The 21,569-nt window shown below is 37.6% G+C and overlaps 2 protein-coding genes across 3 annotated transcripts in view; one reads left to right on the forward strand and one right to left on the reverse strand.

Annotated features, from left to right (window-relative positions):
* On the forward strand, nucleotides 1-16,247 carry RBIS (ribosomal biogenesis factor). Of its 2 annotated transcripts, none has more exons than XM_070940471.1 (5): nucleotides 1-83; nucleotides 10,113-10,229; nucleotides 12,900-13,016; nucleotides 13,863-13,970; nucleotides 15,836-16,247. In XM_070940471.1, exons 2-4 carry the CDS (start codon nucleotides 10,116-10,118, stop codon nucleotides 13,929-13,931), a joined length of 300 nt encoding a protein of 99 aa, XP_070796572.1. In that variant the 5' UTR covers nucleotides 1-83; nucleotides 10,113-10,115; the 3' UTR covers nucleotides 13,932-13,970; nucleotides 15,836-16,247. The 2 variants fall into 2 exon arrangements, with proteins under 2 accessions (XP_070796572.1, XP_070796571.1); XM_070940470.1 differs by lacking the exon at nucleotides 1-83 and adding an exon at nucleotides 7,832-8,022.
* E2F5 (E2F transcription factor 5) overlaps nucleotides 13,982-21,569 on the reverse strand; it is a 16,832-nt gene continuing 9,244 nt past the window's right edge. Inside the window, exons 7-9 of the mRNA XM_070940472.1 lie at nucleotides 20,248-20,439; nucleotides 18,308-18,352; nucleotides 13,982-14,682 (exon numbers count right to left, since the gene is read on the reverse strand). Of these exons, the coding sequence (XP_070796573.1) occupies nucleotides 14,573-14,682; nucleotides 18,308-18,352; nucleotides 20,248-20,439 (347 nt within the window). The 3' untranslated portion in view covers nucleotides 13,982-14,572. The remainder of the gene's footprint in view (nucleotides 14,683-18,307; nucleotides 18,353-20,247; nucleotides 20,440-21,569) is intronic.

Consider the following 21,569-nt stretch of genomic DNA (forward strand, 5'->3'; position numbering starts at 1 on the left):
TCCCCGGGGTGAGAAGCTGGAGCCCAGCAGAGCCCCGCGACGCCCTTTTATCTTCCTCGTGCCAGCCGTCGCTTGGCCTCCAGGTGGGCCGGTCAGCGAGCGGCCCCCATTCGGGCAACGTCACTTGGGAAGGAGTTACGCGGCTCGGGGAAGGAAGGCACCTCAGGCTACACGGTTTACGCGGGTGCTGCGTTCGGGGGCTCAATTCTTCAGACGCGCTCTTTTCCAAAAGCGCGCGGGGGGGGTGTCCTTTAGATAGCCTTTTTTTAAATTATTTATTTATCAAACTTAGATACCGCCCATCTCGCTCCCCGAGCGAGTGAGCATTTGCACCGCAGCATCTAAAACAACTGCGTGTTAAGGAAAAAGTGCGATGCAAACCTTCGGAATCAGAACGGGATTGTGCCGGGACTTCTGGAGAGAGGAGCTCCCAGGGACCTAAAAGAAAAACAAAGTGATTGAAGGATTCTTTTCTTTTCTGCAAAATCCCACAAAATCAACACAGATAATACTCAACTTAATAACAGTTGGTTTAGTGATTGTTTGAAGTTAAATGTCACTGAAAAAAGTGACTTATGACCAATTTTTCACACTTAACGACCATTGCAACATCCCCACGGTCAGGTGATTTACAATTGGATGCTTGAAAATTGGTTTGTATTTATGATGATTATGAGTGTCCTGGGTTGCGAAGCAAAGTCTTTTGCGACCTTCTGACAAGCAAAATCAAGGGGGAAGCCGGATTCACTTAACAATCATATTTAACAATCATAATTTAAAAGCTGCAGTGATTCAGTTAACCAATGTGGCAAGAAAAGTGGTAAAATGGAGCGAAATTCACTTAACAAATTTTTCACGTAGCAACCTAAATTCTGGGCTCAGTTGTGGTCATAAGTCGAGGACTACCTATACTTACAGACCTGCTTTTCCCACATTGGGCTTCTCCATCTTTGTTAGATTACAATAGACTACAACTCCCATCATTTTGGTCAACTAGGAATAACCAAAGGGAGACCACCAGGTTGGGGAAGGTAAGGCTGATGCAGACCAAACTACTGTTGGTCTACAGAAAACTACAGTTTTCTTCTCTTTCCTCACAAATGTCACTGAATTGTCTACATTTCATCTCTATAGCTGGCAAGAACTCCCAAACTCCCAACCAATGCATAATTATATCGGTATCCCATGACTGGCTTTATAGAAATCAACACAGGCAGGGATTCCATTTTAAGTAGTGCACCCAGTTTGGTCAAGATGAGGTAAACCAAAACCTTCAACTCTCCTTCCCCAACTTTTCTTCTACTGTCTTTACTCTTCCTACTTGCGGCAGCTGTCAGTTCTAGCTAGGAACAAATTATAAGCCTTATTTTAATAGGACTTTTAAAGCGGATTTATTTTTGCCAGAGTTTATGGTGTACTTGTCACTTGCAGTTGAGATCTTTTTTTCTGCTTCTATAAATCAGTTTTTACACAAAAGCTGGATGTTGACAATATTTATTTCATCTCCTTTGCAATAGGTGCACCATTACCCCTACTGATCCTTTCTGTTTAGAAAATGAGAACATTGATTAGATTATACGTCTGATGTAGCTTGTGGACAATGTTTGCAGCTAATTTGTTAGGTTATGTAATATCCATGTGCACATATAATATACTGCACAACATTGCAGATAGTTTTATATTTGCCTATCTGGATTAAGAAAGATATGTTCTCATGCATACATATTATATATTGTTCTACAATCTATATGAAGGTTTGGCACCAATTCTGTTTGGAAATATGGTTATGTATGAACTGCAATCATTTGCCAGGTTGAAAGTGATTTTATTTATTTATTTATTTATTTATTTATTTATTTATTTATTTATTTTTAAATTTGTATACCGCCCTTCTCCCTGTGGACTCAGGGTGGTGAACAGCCAAGTAAAAACATAAACTACAAACATTAAAATACAATTAAAATATATATATATAAATTTGGCCCCATGATTAAAAACAATAACAAACAATTAAAAAACATTTTAAATTTTTTTTAAAAAAATTTACAAAGATCATCCAGTCGACTTTAAACTTCTATTCTAAATGGAGTTTTCTTCCTGCAATCTCTCTAGTTCAGACAAAACTGTTATGCAGCAGGTGCTGAGTAGCTCTTGCAGATCGAACAGCTTGCATTGTGTATGCATGAAATGGACACAGTCAACCAGAGGTTTATTGCTGGCTGTTGTTTTATCTCCTCCACAGTTCCAAGACAGCTAGAGAGATATGATTGTTAAGAATACAGATAGAAAAGCATAAAAGGGACATATGAGAATGATAAGATAATGTGCAAAATATTGGCCGGAGAGATAAACAGACTAGTCCGCTCCCTTTCGTTTTAATATTCCAACTGGTGCTACAATAGGAAACCGGGGTTGACCAAACAATCTTGAAATACCAGAATTGCTTATTTCAGTGTTAAATCTTAATGCAGTTTCTTTGATTTTGGCATTGTGTAATACATGATTTCACTCATTTTATACTTTGTACTACCGTTATCAGACCATAGCTCAACATGTCTCTAAAACCCTCACTTAGTATGTGTAGTGGATGAATCTCACTAGTACAGGATACCCCTTGACTTTATTTATTTATTATTTGGACTTATATGCCGCCCTATCTCCAAAAGGACTCAGGGTGGCTCACAACAATAAAACACACAAAGTCCAATCCTTCCTTTAAAAATACCCAATAAAACTATAAAAACCATTAAAATCAATTATGGCCGTAATTGAGCCCAACACTTCTGTTGTTAAGTGAGATGTTTGTTAAGTTAGTTTTGCCCCATTTTACGACTTTCTTGCCTCAGTTGTTAAGTGAATCACTGCAGTTTATTTATTTATTTATTTATTGGTTCGATTTATATGCCGCCCTTCTCCGGAGACTCAGGGCGGCTTACAATGCGTTAAAGCAATAGCCTTCATACTTTTGTATATACCTGCTTAGTAGGGCTTTCACCCCCTCCTCCAAGCGGTGTGAAAGTCAGCTTATTGCCCCCACAATCCAGGTCCTCATTTTACCTACCTCGGAAGGATGGAAGGCTGAGTCAACCTTGAGCCTGGTGAGATTTGAACTTGCAGTAATTGCAGGCAGCTGGTGTTACAGTTGATAAGTTAGTAACCTGGTTGTTAAGTGAATCTGACTTCTCCATTGACTTTGCTTGACAGAAGGTCGCAAAAGGGGATCACATGACCTTGAGACACAGCAACGGTCATAAATATGAACCTGCTGCCAAGCATCTGAATATTGATCACCAGACCATGGGGATGCTGCAAAGGTCATAATTCTGGAAATGGTTATAAATCACTTTTTTCAGTGCCGTTGTAACTTTGAACAGTCACTAAACTACTGTTGTAAGGCGAGGACTGTATTGTGCAACACTATTTAATATATGCATGTCTTCTTAAAGTAAAATACCTAAAACGCCCTGGCCTGATTTCAATTTTAAAATCAGAAGGAGTCTGATAACACCTTTTCAGATTAACAAATTGTCTGAGAAGTCATAAGCTTTTATGAGCCATAGGTCACTTTATCAGATGCAATGTTGTGACTAGACTGATGTGGTGTAGGATTTAAATTGGGATAAGGTGAGGGGAAGGAGAAGGAGGCAGAAGGTAGAGTGGTTATGCAGGCACAGGTTACACATAAAATTATAAGTACCTGATTAATTGTAATATGTTAAAAACGCATGTATGTTGAGAATTCTTTTTTGCTTGTTTGTGTAGGAAAACCCAATTTAGCTTTATTTCAAATGCTTTAGCATATATAATTATGTTAAAGCAATTGTCTTATTGAGACAGCTTGCAGTCTGTTGAATGAACTAAATCCTTAAAGGCTAGGAATGCGTTTCTTTTGTACATAATTCGCTTCATGGAATCCAAGGGCCACTAACTCTAGGATTCTGTTCTCTTGGGATGGTAATAAAAAAAGAAAACCCTGGGACATCCTCACGCTTCACTCCCAGAGGGACCTTCCTAAATGAAGCTCTACTTCATGCTAAAATCAGGAGAGGGGAGAGCAGTTCTGGCTGTAGTGGTTTATCCTAGGCTTGTGATCAATTGCCATGTGATCCCTTAAATCTTTGATCTTGCACTTCTCTCCTGTTACCAGTGAGAGTTGTAGGAGAAATACATCTGAAAGCTGTGCTTGCTTTCAGCTTCTCCTTTTCTTCTATTATCACAAGGGGTCCCACTGTCGATCTTCGAAAGATGACAATTTCTTTGAGAGCAACAGCAGGAGTACGATGCTTAAATAAGATGATTTTAGCAGATTAGGTGGTCTTTTAGTGGAAGAGAATAAGGAAAAATAACCATAACTGGCCCAAGTATTTGGTGAGCAGACAAGAAGGCATTCAGGGTAGCTAGGAGGTGCTTCATCCAGGTCAAGAATTCAGGATCTTTATTCTTCTGTCTCAGTGCTCTTGAATTTCTTCCACAACAGAGTCCTAAATTCTGCTTCATGCCCGAAATATTTTGAAGTGAGATTTTACCACATTACAGTTGTTAGTTGATAAGTCATTTGTAACCTAGTTTACATGTACTGTGACGTAAATCTGCAAAATTATCTGTCCTCTCCCCACACGCACACTTTCCTCCTCTGCCTTATCCTGATTTTAATGCAACACCAATAAGTCACTCTGTACATCTGACAAAGTGAGCTGTCACTCACAAAAACTTCGCTTTTTAATTCCAATAATTATACAGTTCTGAACAGTCATTACCAAACTTCTGATTTTTGGCTAACATAGACTAATGCAACTGTCCTCTTACAATGTCCATGGATTTTAGATTCTCTGTCAAAATCTTCCCTTAAGTGGTTGTGTAAATTATCTTTATTTTAAATACAGATAGCAAATGCCACAAATAAAATCAGGTATTTTAAAAAGAGGAAGTTTAGAGAGCCAGTTTGGTTTAGGGCAGAGGTTGGCAACCTTAAATCCTCATAGAGCCACAAAGGTCCTAATCGGAAGCCCCCCGTTCAATTCTGGAGCCAATCAGAAGTCCAGTTCCCCCACCATAGAGTCTCTTCCTAGTGCAGTGTCCTTTTTCTTCTACTTGTCCTAACCAAAAACCCTATCAATTTTGGAGCCAACCAGAAAACCCGCCCCTTGCCATAGAGTCTCCTCCTGGCACACCATGTTTCCCCCGCCCCTTAACTGGAAGCTCCTCTCCAAATTGGGGCACCAACCAGCGACAGGGAGCTGCAGCAGAGGGATGAAAGAGCCACATGGCGGCTCCAGAGCCACGGGTTGCTGACCCCTGGTTTAGGGATTAAGGCATTAGTCTAGAAACCAGGAGAATTCCAATCTCTCTTTCAGCCCAGTTCACCCTATAGGTTTGTTGTTCTTGGGAAAAATGGGAGAAGGAAGGTATATTTGCAGCTTTATTTATAAATAATAAATGCAGGATAAAAATTAATTAAAAATTAAATAAAAGGAGAGTTAGTTGGGCCAGTGGTTAAGCAGCCAGACTGGAAACTAGGAAGTGGTGAGTTCTAGCTCACCTTAGATATGAAGCCAACTGGGTGATCTTGGGCTAGTTTTTCTGCTCTAAATATAAGACAATAACAAGACACTTCTGAAATCTCATTAAGAAAATAGCAGGGAAAATAGCACACTGCTGTACTTGAGGACTGAGATGATAAAGCAGACTGAGGATAGAGGACATAGGACAGCTTTTTGCATACTTTTTAAAAATACATCTCCAACATATAGAAACTAGCATGATAAGGAATGAGAGCATGTTTCTTATTTGCAAAGTTTTGATGTATTTAAAGGTGCCATTCCTTGCCTGCAGTCTAAATTAATATTCAGTTCTTTTATCAGCTGATTCCACAGCACATCTTGATTCAGACTATTATAACTAAATTGGATCCTCATTTATGGCAGAATGCAATGGAATATCAGTCCTCTCCTCACTTATAAGGCAGCAGTGGGGAAAACTGAATGTCTTACTGCCCTATTTGTGTGTGATAGCTGGTCTCTACATGTAAAACAATGATGAACAACATGAAAGTTGGCCTTAGAATCACAAGCCCTAAGAATGGTAACCTGTGTATGCATCGCCATCTTCAGTTTGCTATTAATATTGCAATCAGTGCTAGCTGATGATGTTACCCTACCTAGTTTGGGTAAATGAACTGTCTGCAAGAAAACAACCAAGCTCACAGAGCACCAAGAACCCCTCATTTCAACCCTGTGCTACAAATATTCTCCTTTATTGACCTTGCGATGTGAACACAGATTTTAAAGCCATCTTATTCAAAACAACTACTGTACTGAGATTACCAAATATTAGTCCTTATTCAATTTGCTATTTGAATGAGCTTATATACATAATAGTCCTTATTCAATTTGCTATTTGTCAAACATATATTTTAACAAGAACAGCTTGTCAGCTCTATATTAAAGTAGCATGACTGATATTCATACAAGATATAATTTTAATTGCAATGCTGTAGCATCATCAAAAAATTAGTAATAATGCGGGCTTTGCAGGAAGATTTTATCTCATTTTTCTAAGTCAATCCTAGAGTATGGTAGTCACAAATAAAGTTGATGACCTATTCCACAATACTTAACCATATACCCCTAGAGAACTCACAGGAAGGTCATAAGGTTGATAACCTTAGACACAAAAACACATACACAGACTGATTGAATGTGAAAGTTAGTGTTGAGCACAAGTGATTGTTGGTGAAGAATAGTGTACATGTTCTATGAGTGTTGCAATAGTTGAGGAAAGTCTGGAAGCTCCTCATATCCCTTTTAAAGGACTGGTGTCGCAGAGCCTCATGATGATTACAGCAGATGAAAACATCCCATTTTCTGGCTTAGGAGGAAGAAGTGCTCAACAGATGGTGACAACTCAGGAGCCAGAGGAGACAAAATGGCCCACCAGGCCCATCCAGCAACAGTCTGCTGTTTGGCCACAACTCGATTCAATTTATTATCTTCAATTTGTCTAGCAGCCCCATCTCTCATACATGACCCTTAGTGCTTAGCTACTTAGTGCTGGACTGGAGATGTTGCCAATCAGATGACAATTCAGTAGTCATGTGGTGGAAGCAGAGCTGGTGTTAGCCAGTTGGCAACAACGGCAGCAAATTTGGCTGCAAGTGATCCTCTTCTAGCAACACCATCCTCTGCTTGGTCACGGTGACAGTTATTCGGGATGCCTGGTTTCAGGATTCCAAATTTCTCTGCAACTGGAAGGCTGGTAGCGACTGGCAGTAGGAACAGGATTAGGCCAATTATTGTGCTGGTAGACCAACATGAACCCCTATGGTTGTTGTGGAGCTCCCATACTCTGGACAGCTATCAACTTCTCTCACAATAAAGCAGGATTCTGATTCTGCCATCTGTTCCAGCTGTGTCTACCAGCTGGGCTTATTCTAGAGGTCTTCAAACTTGGCAGCTTTAAGACTTGTGGACTTCAATTCCCAGAATTCTCCAGCCAGCTATGCTATGCTGTGCTATGCTATGCTGGCTGGAGAATTCTGGGAATTGAAGTCCACAAGTCTTAAAGCCGCCAAGTTTGGGGACCCCTGGCTTATTCAAAACGAAGCGCCTGCGAGGCCAAATGGATACGGCTGGCAGCTCCTCCAGCAACACCCGCGTCCTTTCCCTCACTCGCAGTCGGGGCCGAGGACTACGTCACTCGCGTCCCGCCGAAATGGGACAAGGCAATCCCGAAGAGGTTCAACAACCGGGCTCGGAGGCCGGAGGGGGGGGGGGCAAGGCGGGGAGGAGAACAACCCGTCGCGCTCGAATGACGGACGCGGGTTGCGCAGCATCTCTTGGGCCGAGTCCGAAGAGGCGGAGCTTCGCCACCACGTGGACCGGCTTCCGGATGGCGTCTTGTGAGTTGCGTACGCCCTTGCGAAGAAGAGTTAAAGCCTAAGTGGGACCGCATTTGAACATTGTCGTCCCCCCCCCGCTTGGAGTTTTTTTTTCTCGCTCCTTTTCTCCTCGGACAGAATAAAAAGTGAGTTTATTGGATCGTACATTGAGTTTTATGGCAGTGTTGCAGCATTGATTGGATACCCAGAACAGGGGTCTCCAAACTTGGCAACTTTAAGACTTGTGGACTTCAATTCCCAGAATTTCCTCAGCCAGCTTTGCTTTGCTGGCTGAGGAATTCTGGGAATTGAAGTCCACAAGTCTTAAAGTTGCCAAGTTTGGAGACCCCTGACCCAGAAGATGCTAAGCTCTGACTGGGGCCAGCATGGCTTATAACAGCCCCTGCCCGCCCTGCGGAACCTTCTTCCCCCCCCCCGAAATCTTCTGTCTTTCCCAAAGGCCCTTAAAACCTGGCTCTTCCCCCCCCCCCACCCCTGGCGATGTAGTAGGGTGAGGCCAGAGTGGGTTGTGAATGAAGGGGCACTAGAGAAGTGTGACTGTGGTGCCAGGTTTTTCCATTTTAATTTTCATTGCTGCTGGTTTTTATATAATTAGAACAATTAATCAGTAGGACAACTTGCCTCCAGAAGTTGTAGTTGCTCCAGCATTGGAAGTTTTTAGAGAAGAGATTGAATAGCCATTTTGTCTGAAATGATATAGGGTTCCTGCCTGAGCAGGGGGTTGGACTAGAAGACCTCCAAGGTCCCTTCCAGTTCTGTTGTTCTGTTTGATATTGTTTTATACTGTTCTATGGTTAACACGTTTTAAATAAATTTGAGCAGCTATATAAATAAATAGGCCTGTTCAATGACATTTAGTTTGGCGGGTCAACTCTTGACAAATGTACCTTCCAACCCTTGGTGAATCTGTATGCTGTATGTTATGGCCTGTTGTGTCTCTCATTTCACCGGAGCCCTTCATTCACTCTGCTTGTGAGTTGCCCCAGCCCTAAAGCCAGTCAGCAGGAAGAATGAGTGTTACCTTTTCTGGTCAACTTTGTATTATCCAGAAGGCTGATAAGATGCTAGGTTAACTTTGCCATCTGTTTTCAGCAAAGTACAGCAGCTTTGCAGAAATGAGACTATTGTACTATATATATTCCCATGTCTATGTTATTTTTAAACCTTTGTGCTCCTCCCACAGCCACAGAAGGGGGATAAATAAGGGTCAAAGAAGGGTAGGAGCAGTGGTGGAATTCAAGTAATTTAACAACCGGTTCTCTGCCCTAATGATTTCTTCCAAAAACCAGTTTGCCAAACTGCTCAGAAAGTTAACAACCGGTTCTCCCGAAGTGGTGCAAACTGGCTGAATCCCACCACTGGGTAGGAGAGATGGGTAAGCCCTAACCACCCACTTGTGATATGCTGATTGTGAATTACTTTTTAAAGTCTCACCCCCCACCCCTACACACCTCTGATGGAGAGAAACACAAAGACATGATTGTTATTGGTGGATGGACCGTCAACAAAAATGACTATTCACTGTTTAACTAGTCATTGGAAAACATGCCATGAATATAGGGGAATGTCAGTCATGTGCCCAAATGACTTTATTGCATCTTAAAAGGTGCAATGGTATCAATATTATAGAATGCTCTGGCCATATAGCCCATCCGTTTTCTTTCCTGAAGGTTTTTATTTTTCCTACAATTAATTAATTTAGGAAGTCTTTTTATGCGAATATAGTTAATATCAGCATTATTAAAGATGACAGAAGGTCTAGCACTGTGATGGCGAACCTATGGCACGCGTGCCAGAGGTGGCATGCAGAGCCCTCTCTGGGCATGCGCGCCAGCTGCTCTTCTGGGTTCCGTTGCGCTCATGTGCACCGGAACCCGAAAGAGGAGTTGGCCGCCGCACACATGGTTAACCATCACTGCTCTAGCACATTGCCCAGAGCTAGAAAAAAGGAACCTCATCATGCAGAAATAGGCATGTAGATAATATATTTGTAATAAAAATAGATAATATATTTGTAATAAAAAAGTAGATCACAACAAGAAGCAGTTGATGGAAGATGTCTTGTTCTGAAAATGCACCCTTCGATAATTCATTCAATAATGAATATACCAGAAATGATAATATCTTTCCAACTAGTGAAATAGGTGTTATTTAAACCATTAACTTGAGTGTTTAACTAATTATTACAACATTTCAAAATATTTATTTACTTTAGGTCATGGGCAAGAATAAGGTAAAAGGATTGAAGCAGGCCAATGTATTCCATATAGCCAATAAAAAAATACTAAAGGCTAAAAGTAAAGCAAAACCAGTGGCAACCAATCTAAAAAAGGTATGTACATTCTACCAGAAAAATATGATAAAAAGACTGCATATTTGATTCTGCATATATTAATGGCAACTAGAATTGTATTTGTGTAACAATGGAAAAGTGATAAGATCCCGTCTGAGGGGAATGTAATTTAAAAAATATTAGATTGCGCAGAAATGGATAGATTAATGTATGCTATTAAGGATAAAGAGTCGCTCAGTGGCTAAGACGCTGAGCTTGTCGATCAGAAAGGTTGCCGGTTCGAATCCCTAGTATAGGTCTCCTGTGTGAGCAGGGGTTTGGTCAAGATGACCTCCAAGATCCCTTCCAACTCTGTTACTGTTACTGAGTATTTTTTGATATGGGACATATTTTATCAATACCTAGATAACAGAAACAGAAGTTAGAAAGGAGGAGATATAAAGGGAGGAAATGGTATAGAGGAGAGTCGTTAAAGACGACGATGTTAAATGTTAAGTATTAAGGTTATTATATTATAATGTTGTTATATTGTTAATATGGTGACTAAATATAATGAAGATGTATAAATGATTATCTAAACATAATTGCACCCAAATACACACTGTTTGATGAAAATTGAATGTTATACAAATAAAACAAATAAAACATGAAAAAAGGGGAAAATAAAAAATAAAAACAGCAGCACGAATAATTTTTGCACAAAATTGGAAGAATAGTGACATACCAACGGAAGATAGAGTAATTAGCAAAATCATGGAATGTGCAGAAATGGACGGACTCACAAAGGAATTACAAAATAGAGAGGAGCACGATTACTATCTAGTATGGGAAAAGTGGCATACCTGGTTGGAAGATAGAAAAGGGAAAAAAGATTAGGAAGTAAATGGAGTGACCCAATACAGAAATAGGAACATAAACTACGAATACAGGTTAACAATGAACCACAAAGATAGACATAAGAGAAAGACCAAACAATGAGGAGTCAAAAGCACAAATAAGAACTTACAGTACAGTTGCGATAAACTTGATATATATTTGAATTTTTGTTTATATTTTACATGTTTTGTTGTGATTTGTTTTGTTTAGTTTATATTTTCAAATAAAAAAAATTAAAAAAAATAAGGTTGCTATGTTGAACCTGATAGTAGTTGGGAAAAACACTTTTTGTGTTGGGATTTCTTAGTCAAACTAATTGATAAGAGCATTGGCAACAGTTGTATACAAAACTATGCTATATTTATTTATGCAGTTTATAAGACCATCCAACTCAACCAGCGTTTGAAAAATTGTTTTGTGTTCTTGTCACATTTGTTAAACAATAGAATATGCAGAGAACCTACAGAATAAGCAGCCTAAATTATGAAGTATTATAGCAGCTTGACAATTTTAGTTTAGAAAAAATGCAAGGGAGACATGATAGAAATATTTGAGACCTTGGATAGAAGGTGGAACTTTGCACCTCCAAATACCCAGAATAAGGGATTAACTCAAGGTTGTTCACTGTTGGGAATTACAATGTGGGTAGAAATAAATCATCTCTCATATTTTAATAATGGACTTTATTACCAGAATATAGTTATAAATGCCAAGAGGCCAAATTCATGAAGACAGCTATTTATTATCTCTAATGCCAGATACAGTATATTTCTCAATACCAGTCCAAGCAAGAATGTGCTAATAAACATGTTCTGCTTTGCTTAGCAACTATTGAAATAGAATGTTCAACTAAATAGTGTGAGCTTTTTGAATGGATCTTAACAGGGCCCATTTTTAAAGCAACATCAGTACAGGACAGGATTAAACAATCTTGGCAGCTACATTTATTATGAAGGTGGAGCTGAAACACATTGGCAACTGGACAAAGGTTTTAGATAGTTTAGGTTTTTTTTTTTATATAGTTTAATTGTAATCTGCATACTTTTAAGACTTACCTGTTTCCAAATTCCTAATGGTAGAAAATCATACCTTAGATTTTAGCAGTTGTGAGGCTTAAAAGAAAGGACATTGGGAAGATGCATAGGTTTGGTATATGCAATTAGGAATTCCTATTATGAAAGATTTATAATTGTGCTAAAATGTTTACACATTTAAAATTCCATTTTATTAAATGTACTGAACTCAGAATTATGACCAGCAAGTAAAATCCTGTTTTCCCTCCATTCTTTTAAGCCTTTGGTAAATGATCAGTTTCCTCAGATTGCTTCTTTTTCGTATTGGCAATTAATACAAGTTTAATTGGTCAATAAAACAGTCTTTCCTAAAAATCAATGAATTCCTAAAACTGATCAGTTTCCCTGCAACTGATATTCAGAGTCCCAGTCCCAGTTAATGTTTAGAGGAGCAATTGTGGAGTCGGTTTATCAGAAGTCGATATATGCATGCAACATGGGAATGCATATTTTGGATTTCAGTGGTCACACAGTAGCATGTGTAGCAAAAGTATTATGGATTTGATTTATTAATTCCTTTGGCTACTTAGGACTCTATGTTTTAAAGATCAAATATTTAACTGTTTCTGCTAAAGAAAACAACTAAAATGTTGTGGGAATACTTATCTTGATGATTTGCTTCTTTCTGTCCAAAACCTTTGCAATGATTTATTGTAAATTAATGGAGATTAAACAGATTCATTAGAGTAGTTGTACTTTTGTTCTTCAGTTTCGTCTTGATATAAAAAAGGCCAAATTGTTTTTCTTTTTTTCCCAAAAGATAAATATAGTGAATGATGAAAAAGTTCACAAGATAGATGAGGTATTTACAGAAATACAGAAAAATGTTAAACAGTTGTCCAAAACTGTTCCATCAGATTCTTCAAAGAAACTTCAGGTAAGTTTGTTCATATCGAAAAAAATTCTGATCCATGTATCTTTTTTGGGGAGAGGGACGGATAATTTAACCAAACGTTGGTTGTTTAATCAGATCCTTTCTGATAAAAATAGCCAACACAGCAAAAGTGGCAGAAAGGAGTGATGTTTCTTGCCTTCATTTCTCCCCACTCCCAAAGTAAAATATTTTTGCAAACCAAATATATTATCTTGCCTTTTGGAGAGATTCTGTGAATCTTCACACATTTCCTGATCCTATGTCTGAGAGTCAAGTGGATAGGGAGCAATTTGTGTAATATTTTTTGAGCTTTCTAATTTCTAGAAATTGGAAATTTGACCAATCATATTGTTCCTGGACATTGAGATCTTGATAGATTACATCTTGTCTCTATGGTTTTGTCCACACCTTTGCTAAAATGTATATGTTGCACCTCAGAAAGTCATCTCAATTATTATTTAAGCAGGGGGAAGAAAGCATTCTGAAATATTCTCTAACCCTTAGGTTGATAAACAAATTTTCCCAACTGCAAAGATTTCCTGGTGCTCTTCTTATAATATTCACACAGTCTATTTTGCTGTAGCAATATTTTAAAATGTATTTCTGCAAACTGTAATGTCTCCCCACCCAACTCCCATCAATTGGTAATGAAGGCAGACATAAAAAAACCACCAAACCTACCACATGCATTTCTGGAGTCTGAGCAGAAGCAGCCTAAAAAGCCTGAGTTTCTTCTTCTGAAATATCTTAAGCAAATGTTCTGACGATTGTATCTCTAATAAAAGCCCATATTAGCTGATGAAATCTTTAGCACGCAGAACATTTCAAGGTGCATGTGTTTCCCTTCAGATTCCAAAGTCTCAGGAAGACAAACCGGCTAACGTGGATGCTGCTGCGAACTTACTTTCTCAGTTGTAGCACAAAACAAGATAGCGATATGAAAACTACATTCTTTTGGTATGTCACAAGCAATCTTTTGAATAATTTTTATTTTAAAAAAATCTTGTTAATATACAAGTATTGGTGTTCTTTAATATGAACTACAAATAGTGCTTTCCTTAATCTAGGAATGTGAGAAATAAAAGAAAAAAGACATTTAAAGTGCTAATAAAGAAGGCACTCCACAGAATGGGGGTTCACCCGAGGGAACTGGGAGAGGAATAACCTAAGAAACCGTCCTTTACTTTACAAATGGCAGTGGAAGTTTGAAACATATGGCCAAAACTTCATAATGATTATAGGGAGTTCCTAAGAGACCAGATTTGCTAGCTCTAATGGAAGCAGAGAAGTAGAATTAAGAATTCTGCTTCCTAAAAAAATAAATGAAAAAAATAGGCATATAAGTAACTGTACTGAGATACTCTAACAGTTCTTTGAGTATCAACTCTGCATTTCATTACATTTCGAAACTGTTCACAATAACAGTTTAAAAAAATGTATGCCCAGCATTGGTCAGTCATGGAGTTTTGCATTCATTATTTTAAATACTCGAATTATAAAACTGCATCTACTGTATTACATAGTTAAGAGGTAGATAAGGAAATCTGGTTGCATCAAATCTAGTAGTTCAAGATCTGAACATCGAAGAGATCACAGACTCCTTCATTATCATCCAGGTTGAAGCTGTAGTCATCTCCAGGTGTTGGAGACAGCCGTAGCAGAGGAAAAACTGTAAAAGAGTATCTTAAGTTATGCTTAGTTAATATTCAGGCACAGTAAGCATCATTATATTGATTCACTGATATGTGTGAGTGAAAGTGGAGTATTACCCTGCTCCTTTCAGTCCCTGCACCACTAATATTACATTATCTAGTCCCAGGTTTTAAAATATGAACCTTACTCCTATTCTGAAATTTGGAAGATTTTATGCCACTAGCTCCTGGAATACTTATGTTGTTCATATGCATTCTATCAAGCTAATGTAACAAGTAATGAAACAGAGTTCACAGACCTGACAGACTTAAAAAATCCCACAAAATTCAGAGTATTTGGTTATTTATAAATGGTGAGAAATGACTCAGAAACCAAACAAGTTAAATACAATGTGACATTCTGGATGCAGAATGCAGATGTAATCATTGCTAGACAATAATGGGAAGGTCAGTGGTAGAAAACATTAAATTAATATGTAAGATTATACTTAAAGAAAAACTAGTGTAAGATGTTTATCACTGGTATATTATTCTACTATCAAATGCATTTTTTCCTTACTTCCTTTATGTATATCTTTTCCTTTCCTTAAAAATACTCAGTCAGTAAAGATCTTTTTTTTAAAGCATAGTTCACAAATTTCCTGTGATTAATAAATACTGCTACTGAGTTGTTTTAATTCTAGTTTTTTAATTTTAAATTCAGACAAAATAAATGATTTTTCACAGTAAATAAATACCTTTACAATGCAGTTTTACTTATACAATGTACAAGTACATTATCTAATGTACAAGTAATAATTTAGCATATCTATTTCAATAGATACTTGGTAGTACAAGTATCTAATGAAATAGATATGCTAAATTATTAAGCTGGTATTATCTATAGGCAGAATTTAAGAAACAAGTAAAAAGTAAAGGATGAGGCTGAAGTTTGGCGAGACCTCCAAAGGCTTATTTCTCTGCGACAGGGATTTTTAGTTATTTCATATTAACTTCCAAACAAAAGCTTCATAATACAAAGCATTCTTGGCTTTCTATCTTTTCATAGGTTTTACCTGTTATTTTTTTAAAATGTGATTTTTATGCATAACCTTTGAAGTAATAGTAAGAATGAGATTTGGATATCTTTATAGTAAAAATGGTTTTCCTTTGTCTGTTTTTTAATTCCAGATACAGAATGGAATTCATAGTTTTCAACAGTGGAAGCAGTAGTCTAGCAATTGAAGAAATATTTCAAGATTTTTTTAAAAAATAATATTCATCCCTTTAGAGTCTATGCATCGCTAAGAGCCAAATTATTTATCAACAGAGAGCTGGATTTGGGACATTGGTCTATACTTACTAGTTGAAATTATAATTTAAAGTGAAATTGTGATTTAAACTCTTAAATCACTACTGTCTAATGTTATTGATAAAGTTTCCTGAGGACTTATTAAAAATGTAAGATAAAAGGATTTTGCACATTAAATATAATTACATTTCTTTGCTGTAGACAGATTCAATTTCTGACTTATTCAAAATTTTACATAATGGGTGGAAAAATAATAGGAAAAGAAATAAAAATATGTACTTTAACATTGAACTGAATTATCCTGCTTGAACAAGTGCCAGAGTAAATCCCTTACTTTAGTTTGACCCAGAATATGGATTTACTGTTTAAATTTGGGCGATATGAAAATTTTGACTTGGATTTTGACTATGTTAAAAGTAACAACTGTTTTCATTTTCACCCTCCTCCAAAATACAGCTTGGTATTTAAAAAATAAAAACGGGTATAGCAATAGCACTTAGACTTTATACTGCTTCAGTCTTTAGTGCCCTCTCTAAGCCGTTTACAGAGTCAGCATATTGCTCCCAACAATCTGGGTCCTCATTTTACCAACTTCAGAAGGATGGAAGGCTGAGTCAATCTTGAGCCACTCAGGGTCGAAGTCCTGGAGTGAGCAGTGAGTTAGCCTGCAGTACTGCATTCTAACCACTGCACTACCATGGCTCGGTGTATCTTAATACTGCTGTAATAGTACCATTTCATCTATTAAATTATTCAATTTGAACCATAGGTTTGAATGAGACAGTCTTCCATAAGTTAAAGGGAGACTTTTTTCAGCAGTAGTATTTTGACCAAGGGGAGTTATCTTGCTAGATAATAAGAGTCTTTACCACATTCTCCTTTCTCTTAGAATTCCCCATGCCCCCCCCCACCCCCAATCAAGAGCTGGAAAAAAAAAATGGAAGATTGCCTTGAAAAGGGAGAAAATTGGTTCCAAGGACTATAAAAGAAGAAAGAAACTGGCCAAAGTTGCTTGCCTCCTGTTTTCACCAGGAGTATTCTGTGTAAAAATCAACTATCAGTAGTTCTCAACTTACAACCACAATTGAGCCTGGAATTGTGGTTATGAGTTGTGGTGGTTAAGCAAGGCACCCATGTAATTGCCTTGCTCAACAATCTCACCACTGCAGTTGTTAAGCAGAATGTGGGTGCCTAAAGGTGGAGGGCAGCAAAGTTCCAGGAGCCCATTGCAGCTTCCCCCCAAATCACATCTGCCTATGCTGGGCTTTTTGGTGCCTTCCCCAGCTTCTGAGGCACCCCATGCACAGCTTCTCACCCAGCTGGATCTCCACAGGCAATAGGCCTGCTTTCCATCCCACTGGGTCCTATAGCATTGGGCCTCCTCCCTGGCTTGAGAAGAAAATCACACCCTTTAGAGAAATTGGAAGAATGGTGATAGTTTCCAGAATGATATAAGGCAGCTTCTGCAGGAAGGTTTCGCATTGCATTGGCTAGGTGCTCTTAGGAAGTCAATCTTCAGAACAGGTAGAACAGTAGACCAAGGCATGACAAGGCAAGGAGGAGGCCTAAGGTGGAACATCCTAAGCCTCAGATTTATTTGAAGTATAAATAACATTTTAAATACAAATACTAGCTTTCCACAGGTATTGTTTTGCTTGTTAATTTTAGTCACACATACTCAACATGCAAGTGGTACTGCATGAAATTCAATGCAATGGATGTACTGTCAAAGTGATAAATGGTTTTCTGTAAGAAGATGAGCTGGCTATAGCCTGGCTGGCTTCAAAAAAGATTGGGCTAATTCATGAAAGTCATGAACATCAGAGACTATTAGCCTTGATGGAAGTGTGATTGCTTCTGAAAGCTGCCTGCTGGAAGACTAGTGGGCTTCCATTTACAGTTAATTGTCCACTGTGAGAAAAGACTGCTGGACTAGATGGAGCAGGGGTTTGCTTCAGCAGGAAGCTGCTGAGGTTGTTTTAAAAAAGATAACTTAAGTCTTCATGGATCTAGGAACAATGGCTACTAATGGCCTTCAGCATAGTATTTCTATGTCTACTGCTGAGAAGTGTGCTACTAATTCACTCCCTGTTAATGACCTACAGCAGATTGGTTGGACTATAGGTGCTTCCTCACAAATGTCAGGACATTATTTTTAATGGAAGTAATAAATATAGATGCCACTAGTTAAGTGGAAAATTCAGCCCAAATCTTTTTACACCAATGAATGAAATTCTGATTTTTACTGGTGTACATCTATCCAAAAATGGAATCATGCACTAACACTTGTGCAAACTTGTAAAGTGTAATTTTACATCTTCACATCAAATTTTATAATATAAGAAACTTACCATCGGAGGACATCAGTTCATCAATGATATCACTGTTAATAACACCTGTGGACAAAGGGAAATTCACAACTATTCATATGCAGAAATGGCAAACCAAAATGCCTAAGCAAAATCAAAATACCTCATTTAACCTCCCCTAATTTTTACTGTAATGCCAAAAAAGTGAAAACATAAAATAGTATACTGAGCCCGACAAATCTAAATGACATTTTACATTTTATTTTATTAAAACATTTTATTAAACAAACTAATTAACCTTCAAACCTCCACAAAGCATTTTTCACCCTCGAAAAGATAACCTGCCTCAGCATATGGGATATGAATTTAGATAATGAATCAAAGAAAGTTACAAGATTATGATCTATTTTTAGTGAAATATAGTACCCAGGTAATCTAGCTTCAATTAATTTCTTCAAAACTTTCTTTTGGACTTCTAATATTTCATATAAGCTGCTCTTGGTGAAATGAACACACCCAATATTGGCTGTGCCACACCCAATACTATGATCTCAAGTTACAAGGATCAGGAAAAAAAAAAAATTAACCACATGGCAGTTATGAAGAACACACTAGGAAAAACTAAGCCCTTGGCCAGCAACCAGAAGCATCAACTAGGAGACAGTCAAAAACTGCTTTAGATCATTTTCATAAAGCACACAGAGTTTGACAAGTACTATATCAAAAATGTGTCAGAGATATTGGCAATCCTTATAATCTTATAAATGTTTTCAAAAATTGGGCATAACGTGTGCAATAAGAGCCCTGGTAGCGCAGCAGACTAAAGCACTGTTATTAACATCAGCTGCCTGCAATTACTGCAAGTTCAAATCTCACTAGGCTCAAGGTTGACTCAGCCTTCCATCCTTTCTAAAGTAGGTAAAATGAGGACCCAGATTGTGGGGGCAATAAGGTGACTGTATAAAATATACAAAAGTATGAAGGCTATTGCTTAACACACTGTAAGCCGCCCTGAACCTTCGGAGAAGGGCGGCATATAAATCAAATTAAAAAAAAAAGTGGTATAATTTTTTTAATGTCACCTTTTATCCCAACAAATGGTATTAAGATTATTTAGAATACTGCATTCTCTTCATGCTATATCCGCTAAGATACAAAAATAACCTAAAATAGGAAGGTCTCAATCTTAGCCACAATCTTCTCTTTCTCTGTACTTCCCTTTCCAAAGATTTATCTATGAAACATAATTAAAGATTTGGAGAGAAGCGGAAAACAGGATGTTGCTGAAATGAACAGACAGAAGTTCTTCCATTTTATTGCTTCCAGGATGAGGGCAAGCATTTGCGTATTGTATCTAGACCACTACAATAGCTGTTAGCAAATCTGGGTATCTCTGTAATGTCATAAAGGAAAAGCTGGTCAAGCAGATATTGGCAGTAAGAATTATCCTTCAATGTAATATATTGCACTGTAGCTGTAAGAAATTGGCTATATTATCCTCTGTCTAGTCATCCATGGACTTTTGGCTCAGTACCATATGCAGTGATTATAAAATAGCTACAGATGAAAAGGCTTGACCCCAGAACTAAAGTCAATTGTAAGACTTCTAATTTATTTTTTTAAAATAAAGCAGCTAAGCATTTTTACCAAACAAGAAAAGTACAATTCTTTTCAAGTTTTGGATTTCTGATAATACTTCCCAATTAACATTAAATGATTTGATTGATTTAGTTTGATTTAGTGATTAAGGCACCAGACTAGAAACGAGGAGACAAGCGTTCTAGTGCCACTTAAGACATGAAAACTAGCTGAATGATCTTGGGTTAGTCAATCTTTTTCAGCCCAACCTATTTCACAGGGCTGTTGTGGGAGAAAATAGGAGAAGGAAGGAATATTAGGTATGTTTGCCGCCATGAGTTATTTATAAACAATAAAGAAAGGTTTTTAAAAAATCAAATAAATAAACATAAGATGATCTTTACCTCCAGGTTCATCCATCTTTGCTATGTCAAATGTGTTCGACTTTAGAATACTATTGACATCCAGTGGAAGGAAAGAAGAAGGGAGGATTGTTGAGCTAGGCGTGGTTTCGGTTACAAGGCTATCATACAACTCAGAATCTGGAATACTGGCACACAGTGCTTCAGGAGTTGAGCTTCCTTGTAAAGTGATATCTAGAGTAGTGGAAATTTTTCAAGTTAAAATCCAACATGATAGTTCAGTGCAATAAACAAATATTGAAAAAGAGCATAGGTTGACAACTTCTATTTTATTAATCTATATGGCCGCCCATCTCAAGGAAAGCGATTCTGGAAGATGTACAACAATCCAATAAAATAATATCTCAAGAGTTTATGAAATCCTGCAAAATTTTAACATAATATGCTCCCATATTATTTCAGTCAGAAACTAAAATCCCGCCAAATTTGACATTGTTGCAAGATGTGGAGTGCTGTTTAAATTTTCATATATTTTTTGGTGATCTATGCCACCTCATAATTACTAGTATCAGCATAAGAAGACACAATTAGAGATAAGAAGCAATTTTTTTCACACCAGCTAGTACATAAGTAACTAGTTAGCTAATTGCACTACCTAGTTCAAAATGTTTGTTTCTTTGTTTTCCACCTTTATTGTTTTATAAATAACTCAAGGCAGAGAACATGCTGAGTATCACAAGCTTTTTATTTATACAGACCCATTTTTTTGTTTTCTTGATGATGGACAACAATCAAATTATGTTTCCAGTTAGCTATTTTTCACATTTTGTCCAGAACAAGTTGGAATTTTAAAACAAATTTGAAAGGCTGGTTTAAAATCATGAATTCTAAAGTTGGAAATTAGTATCTCAGCTTGGGTAGAATGCAAAGCGATGGATAATTAGGAATAGTCTCATTTCATTTCATTATTTCAGTGCAGATCAAATAGAATACCATGCTTAAACGTCTCCTGTATGAAGATATTCTTGCACTCAAACATGATTAAAGAATTTTGATTTACAGCCTGAGGTGAGTTTTTATAATAAGAAAATCATTGAGACCCTGTTAAGCTGCCCACTGAAGTAGTACCTATTATCTACTCACGGTAGCCAACTTTTGAACTGTTGGGTCAGCAGGAGCTGGAGTGATTGACGGGAGCTTACCCCATCCAGCAGCAGTAACTAGGTCTCAAACACAAGCCTGCCAATCATCAGCCCAGCATCCTAACCACATAAGCCACCACGCTCCACTAGCACCAGGAATTACAATATTTTTTCTAATAGTAATAGCTTAGTTTAGAGTTTTCTCTTTAGCAAATATATTAT

Source organism: Pituophis catenifer, unplaced genomic scaffold, assembly GCF_029215685.1.
Source record: "Pituophis catenifer annectens isolate HBS135680 unplaced genomic scaffold, rPitCat1.0.hap2 SCAF_3, whole genome shotgun sequence".
In the NCBI taxonomy this organism is placed as follows: domain Eukaryota; kingdom Metazoa; phylum Chordata; class Lepidosauria; order Squamata; family Colubridae; genus Pituophis; species Pituophis catenifer.

Excerpts from the sequence above, each read along its gene's own strand:
- RBIS (XM_070940471.1), top strand. The coding sequence starts at position 10,116 with ATGGGCAAGAATAAGGTAAAAGGATTGAAGCAGGCCAATGTATTCCAT. Across the intron at positions 10,230-12,899 it reads TGGCAACCAATCTAAAAAAG|ATAAATATAGTGAATGATGA; the intron begins GTATGTACATTC and ends TTTTCCCAAAAG. Across the intron at positions 13,017-13,862 it reads ATTCTTCAAAGAAACTTCAG|ATTCCAAAGTCTCAGGAAGA; the intron begins GTAAGTTTGTTC and ends GTTTCCCTTCAG.